The 12,301-nt window shown below is 33.4% G+C and overlaps 1 protein-coding gene across 1 annotated transcript in view; it reads right to left on the bottom strand.

Annotated features, from left to right (window-relative positions):
- The window catches only part of LOC107292287 (fibrillin-2), a gene marked incomplete at its 5' end in the record, with an annotated part of 40,506 nt that overhangs the window by 19,293 nt on the left and 8,912 nt on the right, over positions 1-12,301 (bottom strand). The window contains 10 exons of the mRNA XM_015821371.1: positions 686-802; positions 3,429-3,554; positions 3,920-4,045; positions 5,050-5,175; positions 5,544-5,612; positions 7,269-7,421; positions 8,496-8,621; positions 9,881-10,006; positions 10,863-10,931; positions 11,158-11,319. Coding sequence (XP_015676857.1) covers positions 686-802; positions 3,429-3,554; positions 3,920-4,045; positions 5,050-5,175; positions 5,544-5,612; positions 7,269-7,421; positions 8,496-8,621; positions 9,881-10,006; positions 10,863-10,931; positions 11,158-11,319 — 1,200 coding nt within the window. The remainder of the gene's footprint in view (positions 1-685; positions 803-3,428; positions 3,555-3,919; positions 4,046-5,049; positions 5,176-5,543; positions 5,613-7,268; positions 7,422-8,495; positions 8,622-9,880; positions 10,007-10,862; positions 10,932-11,157; positions 11,320-12,301) is intronic.

Below are 12,301 nucleotides of genomic sequence, written 5' to 3'. Positions count from 1 at the left end.
GTAAAACGTCAAAACCTCCACCACAGAAATGATTCCAAAGATTCTGTGCTTAGTGCTAAAAAGTTCAAGCAGGATCAGTACTGCACTCCTTTTATTTCTCTCCAACAAAAGGAAATCTATCAGGGCAATTAGGGCCAATTTTATTCTCAAATCTGTCTAAATCCAGACTGCAACAGTTTAGCAACCACATTCTTGGGTAATTTGCCCCTCTCCCATAAAGTAGAATTATTTGTATTTGATTACAAGTAAAACTCCAAATTCAGAAAAAAAACATTGTTAGAAAGGAATAGAATATTTGTTGCTTCAAGTGTGAGCCAACTAGGGATCTTCTGTATTTGACCTATGAGTTTGACTCATAAGAAAATTTGGTAGAATGTCCTCATATTATCTACCATTCTTATTAAGAGCTTTGTTTGACTACAAACTGATGGAATAGAAATATAACAATAGGCCACAACAACAAATAAATGTGAAATGACAACCAAAACTTATGCAAATTCTGATTAGTTAAAAGTATAATCATAATTACACTGCTCAATAAAACTTAAGAAATTGAAAGAGTATCCTATTTTTTTCTGATTGCAGGACTGAAATAAATATTATAGTATTTCCATGTTTCTCTTTGAATATATTATATCATCACTTTTGCTAAGTGATTATATGTACTATTTATTCATTCTCTTACCCATACAGTCATTATTATGAGTTAACTCAAATCCTGGATAGCACAGGCAGTTATATGATCCAACTGTATTTTTACAAGTTCCATTCCCACAAGGATGTCTTTCACATTCATCTACATCTACAGATAGAAAACATTAATATCAAACAATTATTCACAATAAAATTAATTTTCTATTTCTTTGTGTGTTTTACTAAGGCTTATATGGCTCTCAGAAAATTATTCTGAGCGGTTTACAGATCTCATTACAGTTTTGGGTTAAAAACCAATAAATGAACAACAAAACTATAGCAACAATCATCATTATCATAATTTATCATATAACTATACTCATCAATAGAACTATCTGGACTATCTGTGAGGTCATGTCTTCCAGACCAATTTATGGGTATTTATGAAAAGCAAATGATCTCAGCTGCCATTTTTGGATTTCATTGGCTATTGGTGGCTAATTGCAACACTGCTGACACATGGTGTCATTTATTATGTGGTCTATCAATGGGAAGCCAGGATCCTATAGGACAGTACATTTGGAAGGTTTCCAATTTTTGGCTGTAGAAGCATCCACCAGTATGCTTCTTAGAGTAGTATCAGTGACCCAACAAATGCTAAAGCTTTCTAAGACTGAGTGATTTGGATCCCCTAGATCTGGGAGCTAAAGTATTTCCGACTTTGGTTCTGAATGGAGTGGTACCGTCCTGTTCAGACCTGTGTGCAATCTAGATTTCTCAGAGAGCAGGTGGCAATTGTGGCTAGTGAGTCCTTTCCACAACTATATCTTGTGTGCCAGTTGCATCCATTCCTAGACTGAGAGGCCATACTTATACTTGGCTTTTTATTGGGTTATGGTTAACATAGCTTATTACATCCATGTCACATTGTTGCTCTGTAAGCTGCACTATCACTTTTAAAACCCTACGTGGCATAGGACTGAGTTACTTGCAAGACCCATACTCTCTTGTGGAAAGGGCAGGATCCAATTTCCCTCTTTTAAGTTTTGCTATGTTATGGGATTTAATAAGCTTATTTTATTGGTGGGTGGCCCTGTGTTCTGGGATTGTCTTACCCCCTCTCAATAAGAAGCTCCAGCTCTGCTTACCTTTAGGAAAGCTGTTAAAACATGACTTTCCCCCCAAATGCTTGGACTCTTTGTGGTTCTTTTTATTAGTGTGCCTGGTCACTGTTTTACATTTTATATTTATATATTGTGTATATTTTAAATTACATGATTCTTCTGATTCTTTTTATTCTTCTGTACACTGCCAAGAGCCACACTGTTTGAGTTGGGCAGTTTATACAGGTAGTCCTTAATTAATGATCATTCATTTAGCAGTCATGTGTAGTCAGTCATTGAAATTGGGGCTATCACAGCATTCTTGCAGTCACATGATTGTGATTCAGATGCTTGGCAACCAGTTTACAAATGTTATAACAGAGGATCAAATGATCACCATTTGCAACCTTCATTGCCAGCTTCTGACAAGCAAAGTCAATGGGGAAGTCAGCAGGAGGTCATATGACATCACACCAGATGATTCCACAGGATTTGCCCAAGTGCCATAATTGGAACTACTGGAACCGATCTTAATGGCTGTGGTGGCACAGTGGTTAGAATGCAGTACTGCAGGCTACTTCTGCTGACTGCCGGCTGCCAGCAGTTCGGCAGTTCGAGTCTTACCGTCTCAAGGTTGATTCAGCCTTACATCCTTCTGAGATTGGTAAAATGAGGAGCCAGGTTGTTGGGGGCAACTGATTCTGTAAATTGCTTAGAGAGGGCTGTAAAGCACTGTGAAGCGGTATGTAAGTCTAAGTGCTATTGCTATTGCTTAAGTCAGTATGATCATCTGTTATTGTGACAGAGTTCCTGGTCCCAATTACCATTGTTACACAAGGACTACCTCTAAATACAGTCAATAAAATAAATATTTTTGTCATATTATTTAAAGGGCTTTAAAGAAAAAGGTTAGCACCTTCTGTTGCCCTTAAACTGACAACCACTGCAGTTCCCTAACTAGTGGGGTCATATGGGCTGACCATAATACACCAGTGACTACTTAACTTGTTGCATTCTGAATTAGAATAGTTTCTGAATGGTCTTCAAGGATAGCCTCAGGCACTAATCTTGATGTAAGTGACCTTTTGCAAAATTTCTCGGCACAGGAATGGTTGCAGTTTGTGCACAATATATAGCTGTGCAAAGGTCAAGGTCTCTACCTGCTTTTCTAGCAGGAATCATGAGTCCAAGAATACTACCTAGTTGCTTCATATGAGAGAACATAAAACCACCCAGGACCAAAGAAGAAATGCTATTAGAAACTATTGATTTCTTCATCCATAGCCATTATAGCTCATAGGAATTGAGGATAAACCCATTCCTCCTCCCTTAAATCCTCCAAGGACTAAGACATAATTTCAGCTGGATTCATAGTTACGTCAGAATGTGTAACTGGGTAATATCAATATACTACTCTTCCCATGCCAATTGATGTTCCGTTCCAATAGTGTTGTTTGATTTTATTCATATAATACAGTCTTAACCAATATTTGTCTATCTGGGAATTCTGACAGTTGTAATCTCCATATCCCTGTTAAGTAACAAAGCTTGGCATATTTAATTATTACATTAGTTATTATATTTTATCTGTGCATATGAAACTGATACTTCCCTATTATACTCTACTGTTGCCATCCAATCTTCAGCATAGCAATACTTTAGATTTAAAATTTAATATATTTATTTACATACCCATGCACATAGTTTGATCACGAGATGCCTTAAAACCATTTTGACAGATGCAGTAGTAGCTCCCCTCTTTATCCACACACGTGCCATGACTACATACATTAGGTATTTCCTGGCATTCATTGCGATCTAAAACAAAACATAAAGCATATGATGCATATATTTATCTATGGTGTTATGATTTATCTATGACTCATAAATTCCACTTTTAGAATCTGCTAATTATTATTAGAGTCAAAGTCTACTCGCTGGACAAAATTGTTCTATGAAAAAGCTCTATTCTCTGAATCAGCAATCTTTGGACAAGCTTTATTTTCTATGCATGTTAAAATAAATATATTAGCTATACTGAAGGAAATTACAACACCTATTTCGCTACTACATTTTTCTGTTTATGAATTTTAAAAAGGGTGAATGAAATGCAAATTCAATACAGAAAATTGGAAAATATGTAACTGAAAGGAAAATTAAGCAACATGGTGACCATAACGTACCAATGCAAGCACCATTGGGTGAAAGTTTGAAACCTGTAGCACATTCACAGCGGTAACTACCGGGACTATTGATACAATCTGCATTTCGTTGACAGAGATTATCACCATTGCTGCATTCATCGATATCTGTAACATCAATAATCCATGATTAAGAATCAATATATGTGTTTTATCACAATGAAACTTCAGATATTTTCTGTACTGAACAAGGAACAGTGAATATGAATCAGGCAAAGCATGTTTATATTCCATTAATTTTAATCAAACAATTGTAAACATGTATTTTACATTCCAGCTGAAATCTAAAACCTAAATGCATTTTGAATCAATCTATCTGCCTAGTATTTTACAGTATCTGTATGCTATTTAAGACATAAATAATATTTTAATTTACTTGATAATTAAAGTATTGCAACATCGTCAGGAAAGTAATATATATGTTCCCAAATATATATGTTTAAATAATAAATAAAAATATTAATAGAAAATTATCAAGATTAAAAATTATTGAATAAATCTACATTAAATCTGTATACCTATATATAAATCTATAAATCTATCTATAACATAGCAAACAATAGGAAATCAACACAATATTTCATAAGCAACACTGATGCTTATAACACTAATAAAGAGGGTTATTATCCTCTTTTTTTTCCTAAGTAAGAAATCGAATTAACAAGATAAACATTACCTTGTGAAATAAAAAATGTACAGACTGTCTTTATATTAGGTAAAGAATTGTAACTTATAATAAGGTTTAAAGCTTAACAATCTGAAGACTGGCAAAATATTCTGGCAAAAACCAAGCCAGAAATTCAATGAAATGAAATATTTTTCAAAGACAAGCATCCTTTTATCTTTTCAACAAACATTAACGTTCTTATATATTCTAACAATTGGACTGTTTTAAGGAAACATTCATAAAGGAATGGAGGAATATACACTAACTTTCCACAAATATTTCATTTTGTGCATTTTTTTCTGGCCAACTCAAACACAGTAGATGCTTGTGAGATAATGGTTATTTGGCAGTGCAAGTGTATAAAATCTGCAAATCCAGTGAATTGCACCAACTTGAAATACATACAATTGTTGTAATGGTCAGGCTATACAAGATAGTACATCACCTTCACAGACCAAGAGCAGATCATTGTAGCTAAATCCTGTGGGGCATTCACAACGAAAACTTCCAATCTGATTGATGCAAACACCATTTGCACAAATACCTGGAATCTCTTTACATTCATCAATATCTGAAAAATGAACATTCCGTGTATTGGGTTCATACGGCAATATGTTTTTATTTAAAAGCTTTAATAAAAATTATACATAAAAAGTAAAAGTATAAGGAACAGACTAGGCTTTCCTCTTTTAATACTAGTTTACATACATGCAGAGATGCATGTGTGTATCTATATATGTAAATATCAGGATGAGCTTTAGTGTATCTTTAAAACGTAAGTTGGGGAAAAATTGTTGAGAAAACATTGTAATTTCTAAAACAGCAGAATTTTATTATTGACTTGATTTTTAAAAGGTAGTTAAAAATAGAAGAGGTTTGCTTATCACTGCCTTACATTATTAGATTATGTAGTTTAAAAAACACAGCTTTCATACTTACCAACTGCTTTTCCGGTATGAATGTCAAAGGTGAAACCAGGAATATTTCCACATAATGTTTTGAATTCAACTTAAGTAACAAAAAGGGGGAAAACATATTTATTGCAAGTCTTTTATAATTACTTCATAGTTTTATTTTATAATCCTTGTAGTTAATTAATAACTATCAATTGGTATCAAAATTCTCCTGAGCCAAGCCTGAATACATATTCCAGAGACCTGCAGAAACGCATCTCAAATAAAAGCTCATCTTTAATCCTCAAGTTCTTCTCTAGACTGAAAACTTTTTCCTGTTCTTTCCCTGCTATTGTATGGCTGTCATACAAATACCATAACTCATGTTTGAGTTATTTGGTGTGAGAAGAAACTTAGGTTACTTCCAGAATAAGAAATCACTCTTATTTTTGAGATTTGTGATGTTCCATATATAAATAAAGCAACAAGGACATAACCCTTCTGACTGTACATGTATACTGTATTTATTAAATTATAAGTATATCTAATTTTTTAAAATTATTTTTGCACAATATATTATCTCATAAAACCACTGCAGAGGATTTCCATATTATTCTTATGATAAGCCAAATTCACATTTCTATATTTTATTCCTTATCTTTGTTCAAGCCATTTTAATTCTTTTCTGTTTATAATAAAAATGCTACAAACACTAACAAAGATAGTATTCCCAAGTTAACTAAAATAACATTTAATACACTGAAAAAGAACATGCATATTGTAGAAAATAAATAAATTTCACTGCAAGACTTAGACAGATATGCCATTATTTTAAAAAGTAGTACAATTATATTTCAGTAATTTTTTTTTTTAATGGTTGCTTCCTATCACTAATCTAGTACTTTCCTGCCTTAGATTAGCAAAAGAAACACCAGAATTAATAGGAAAGTAAATGTAAAAACCAGTAATTCTGAAGAAAATACTGCATTACAAACTGCACTCTTCTGCCTTCCATATAGGAATATTTCCTTCAGCCAAAATAATCCAGTTATTAATTACTGATTAGACACTGCAATATAGGATTGTAGAAAGAGATGGTAATTGTGAATTCCTACCTTTTTTGAATTATTTAGTTTTCCTATCAAAATACAGCAATGGAGAGGAAAGCATTTATCCTGCCCTCTGGAACATCCTATCCTCCACCCCAGGGTGAGATCTGCCTCTACCCTCTTATCCTTCCGTAAGAGGATCTGGCTCTGCCAATTGGCCTGAAAACCCAATGGGACTGTACTGCACTGGAGGTGGCTACTAAATTTCTCACCTTCTCCCCTGTATTCCCTGATCCTACCCACCCATCTTTTAATCTCATATTAGTGTATTTTTATTGTTTTATTGTTTATTTCATATTATGGTTTCATTACTTTACTACTGTTCGGTTTACACTTCTTTTCACTTCTCTGTTTTTACTGTTGTAAGCCACCTAGAATAGCCCCCCCAAGCGTGATAAGCAAATAATTAAATAAATAACTGAAGGAGGACAGCCTTCTTTCACTACTATCTACGAATTAGAACTTCTATTTTTAACAAGTTTAATTGTATGTAGAACCAAACACAATGCTGGAAAGAGAGAGAAAGGTTTTAAAATTTACTTTCTTCCTTGCTGTGAAACTGAAAGTGAGGCTAACATGCTAAAGCTACCATGATACCAAACTGAGATTCAAATATATCATTTAAATATAAATTGCTCAAGAAAATGTAAATAAATGGTTACCTGTCCCTGGAGCTGGGCATGGTTCACACAGCTTGTTCCAGGCTTTCCCAACATTGTAAGTGCAGCAACACATTCTCTTGGTAATATTAAAGGGCAGTTCATTATCACAAGATGTTCCATTATAGCTTCTATAACAAAAGCTCTTTCTCATATCTAAACATATAAAAATCACATGGTTTTAAAAATATCCTGGAGAGTACAATAAATGTTTGGTTCTGTACTTATCACGCTAAGGGATTTTGACCTAACAAAGCTCAATTTTATTTGAAACAAAGCAGAAAATATGCCAGCCATATTTATATCCCATGGTTTATTAAAACGAATGAGGAAAAGAACTGGATAGGTAGGAAACTTAGCCATGATAGAGGTACTGGTTAATTTTTAAGTGTTCTGAAATTTCCAGAAGAAAAACAAGATCAAGGAAGTTACGATTCATGTAACTTTTCTTTTTATATTGGATCAATCTGATCTCTTATAGCTCCAAAATTTGGCATAATTACAAAAACAAAGAAAGTAGGAATAAAGAATTACAAATGCACCATTAATATTGAAGGGCAGTTTATATTATAGATCCTACTTTAAATGTGTTTCTTCCAATACTCATTGTTTCAAAAGTAATTTGGACAGAAGGAAGTATAGAATGTTTTAGTTTAGGTATAATTTATAGGTAGGATATCTAAAGCAGATATGTAGTTTGGGGGATACCTGTATTGTGCATGTGTGCATGTTCATTTGCGCACCAATTAATAATAAATATGAATAACACTATAATATATATAAAACCTTTTATATACATACACACACCCACACACACATGCATACCTTTACTACACAAGGAGACCATGGTTCTAATCTTGCCTGTGACCTTGGGCTAGTTAGATCTCTCAGCCTGAGGAAACAGGCAATGGCAAAACACTTCTGAAATCTTGCCAATAAAACTTCATGGATTTGTTCAGACAGTCCCCAGGAGTCCATGCCAATTCAAAGGCACAAAATAATAGTTTATCTGACCTTAAATAAGTTTTTCTATATGATGCTTCTATATAAATGTTGCTTTGGTGCAAACCTTGCTTATAGTCTCTGCACGTACAACATATGCCTTGAGTTGTTTATAAAAAAATAAATAATAAAAATAAAATAAAATAAAAAATATACGCATAGAAACAATTATCAGCATGTTTTAAGAGTTTAAGAAAGTAAATATAACACGTAAATGTGAAAACATACCCATACAGTTATGTCCTCCATTCACCTGCATATATTCTGGGGGGCAAATACAGGTATAGTTTCCTAAGGTGTTATAGCATGTCCCAGGACCACATACACCAGGATGTGCAACACACTCATCAATATCTGAGGGGAAAAAAATCAACCATCAAAATTAATTTCAATAAGTAAAAATGTTGAATAATAACAGATCAGCAAGACTTAAAACATAGAATAGATTGAAGAAATGAAAACTTCAACACTCTATTACAAATAATGGATCTCTTAATCCTCTGTTTGAGATTTTACTCATCTTTTAAAAGTCAACATTAACTAAATAATCCACAAACTGTATCAATAGTACAATGTTTTTCCTATGCTACATTCTCACTGAAAATCACTGTGTGAACCTGACAGATATGTGGTTAGAAGAACATTGACTCAGGATACGACAGCTATCCTTTCCCTCTGTTGCAGGCCCTATACAGGTAGTCCTCAACCTGCGACCATAATTGAGCCTGGAATTATGGTTGTTAAGTCGTGCTAATCTTGAAGCGGGTCACCATATCATTGGACATGTTCAGTGGATGCCACATTTGTTAAGTGACTCTATTGTCTGCAATGGCATCTTTTACTGAAAACCAGCTAACCAATAAACACCAGTTTCCAACAACAATTTTGTAAATCATGGTCATGTGACCATAGGACACTGCAAATGACTGTAAATGAGACTAATTGCTGAGTGCCTTAAATGCAATCATGTGACCATGGGGGGGGTAGCTATTGAAACTGTGAATCTGGGTCTTAAGTAACTCTGGGGAGGTCTGTCGTAAGTTTGTATGAGTGCTAAGTGATTGATCATAAGTCAAGGACTAGCTATATAGATCAAGTTTCCATTATTTCAAAACAGAAAAAAAGAAATCAACATGCTGAATTTGAATCAAATAAAATTAATTTAGAGTTTGTATATTCATAGCTTAAACTTAAGTATATCAATTGTGCTTTACAGTGAAGTTAAGAATTTATAAGTTAAGAATTAACTTAATCTATAAGTTAAGAATTTTAAGTCCTTTGTTTAAAATCTCTTTCCTTGTGTAAGACAGTGACCTAAATACATTTTTGAACATTGCTTGAACCTATTTTTGAAGAAATGTTGTGAGAAAGGACAGAATTTGCACCCTATTGGGTTATTTGGGTTAATATCAGAATACAGGATTCAATTTCTATTATTTATGACAAATTCAGTAATGGGATCTGCAGAATAGCTAGAACCCACAAGCTTTAATTTATGACTCCACATTAAATATATATACAATATTCTCAAGAGGAAAATGGTTGTGGGACAAAATATTGGTTAAGAATATTGTTTTTCCATTCCTACTATAAGGAAAAATAAGAATTTTCACCTTCACAGATACGTGTTTCTTCACTGAGATAGTACCCATGGGGACATTCACATTGGAAGCTGCCAAAAGTATTGATGCAGTTTCCACCTTGGCATAGACCAGGCAATTCTTGGCATTCATCAATGTCTGCAAAGAAAAAGAAAGCCACAGTTTTTGGCTGATAAAAATTACATGAAAGACTACTTTTAAATCATTAACTTATGCTTTTAGTTTTGATTATAAATTTGTTTACTTTGTTATTACAGAGATCTAGGGGGAAAGCTGCAAATAAATGATTATCCATGCAAAGTTAAGAGAATACTTAACTCTCATAATTTTGGATGGAAAAATATTAAGTACAATATTAAAATACTGAACACATTTGATTCCTCTACTGAAATAATACAATTAAATCATACTTACTATTAATTTCTAGCTTTATTAATTTGATTTAACCAAACATAGTGATTTTTGCAGTATATTTTAATACATATTCAGTAACTTTTCCTTTTCAGCCTTTTTCTCTCTTCCAGCAGGAACTAATAATCAAGTACAGAGTTGCCAACTCATATTTCTAATTATTCTTTTTCTGAAGTGATGATGGAAATTCCTTAGAGATACCAAAAGTAATAAAATTTGGGCAACTAATGTTACTGTCTTTATTCCCCTTTAACAGTAAGACCTGCCAAATCCAACAAGAAATTCTGAGAACCTCAGCATTCCAAATGGAAATTGTGAACTGGTAGAAAAACTATATAAATAGAGAAGGTTGAATTATCAGCATGAATTATTTTTTATCAATTTTCCCATCTATATTTAAAATGTTTATTGTAGTTTATTCCACATTCTTTCAATAGGCATTGGTTCATTCATATCCTTATTCTAAATGTGAAAGTACTTTTTCTCTAACCTCAATTTACAAATCTCCCTTTATAGATAATTTATTAAATCTGAGTACTATCAGCAAAACCCATGGTGGTTATACTGAAAGAAACAAAAATACCTTCTAAGATAATTGTTATGGGGTTTGGTCTGAAGCCTTCGCCTCCTGGACACAAGGTATTATATTCACCTAGGGATTAAATAAAACAACCAAGAATAAAACAAAGTCCTGAGGATTAGTTTGACATGTGATGGAAGTATAGCAAAGAACTTTGACAAGTTGATGTATCACCTCTGAGAAATGTTTATTTCCTCATAAGCACTGGTTTATAGAAAACCTTATGGCTCATGTATATGGCCATATTATCTGCTATATTAGTTATTTGTCCTCCCATCTAACAGAGTCATTTCCTTACTGCTATTTACAGGTGGGCATGTCTCACAGGGATTCCCCCAGGCCTTTCCCAAGGAACAGCAACAAGAAGAACGACTGACTCCAACACCAATTTCAGTACTGCAGGACAGACTCCCATCACCTCTTGGTCCATATTTCAAGTAACAGTTGCCAACTCTGTTATCTGGATAGAACAAAAGAAAATAAAGGGCTGTTGGTTAGTGTGTCATTCAAAATGACACTGTACAGAGCAGTGAACAAATTTAAACAAACAAACAAATAAAATATGACTATGGTAGCCACTTCTCATTTTATCCTCATTAGTAAAGTTAGGAAATCATTTCAGCTAAAATTCAATTAAGTTAAATTAAAACTTCTTAATAAGACTGCTAATGGATGGATGGACAGACGGATGGACAGATGGACGGACGGACAAATGAATTCACATTTATTATATACTGTAGATACTGGCTATCTTCATGATGTGATATTGACAATGATAACAATATATTTTACTCCTACACTCCCTAGTGTGCTCCATTCATATTAAGATGCAATACGTTCATTTCATTATTTCCATAAGCTTGTGAAACAAAGTTTAGGTTTCATAAATTAGCCTATGTTTATCAGCAAAATGTTGGAAAATGACTATGGGAAATTCCTAGTTTGATTTGCAACCAGCACATTCCCAATAAGCCCCTAAATCAAAATAATGGCCTATATATTTCAGTATTCATGTATTTATCAAAAGAAACTTCCCATAGCCATTGGAAGTAATACTGTGGGTAATTAGCTCAATGAAAGCTACCTTTGGTTTTTCTAGTTTTAGTCCTAACAACACTAGAACAGAGATGGAAAGTAGAACACTAGTTATGTCTCCTGTGTTCTGCACCATGAAAGAAACAACTTGGTGGCAGGGAGATGTATTCAATATAGAAAGGTATTCCACAAATGTTTTTAGAGAACAATTTATTTATTTATTTATTTATTATTTGAATTTATATCCCGCCCTTCTCCTTGCGGACTCAGGGCGGCTGACAATCAATTAAAAAACACCACTAACAATCACAAGTTAAAATTAATTAAAATGAGATATTTAAATTGTCTAATTAAAAAGTAATTAAAAACCCCTCTAAAAAACCCCTCTTAAAAATTATCCTAGGCCA

This window comes from Protobothrops mucrosquamatus, unplaced genomic scaffold (assembly GCF_001527695.2).
Source record: "Protobothrops mucrosquamatus isolate PMUCROS unplaced genomic scaffold, P.Mucros_1.0 scaffold_164, whole genome shotgun sequence".
Classification (NCBI taxonomy): Eukaryota; Metazoa; Chordata; class Lepidosauria; order Squamata; family Viperidae; genus Protobothrops; species Protobothrops mucrosquamatus.
The sequence above is the reverse complement of the archived record's forward strand: the minus strand, read 5'-3'. Positions and strand labels throughout refer to the sequence as shown.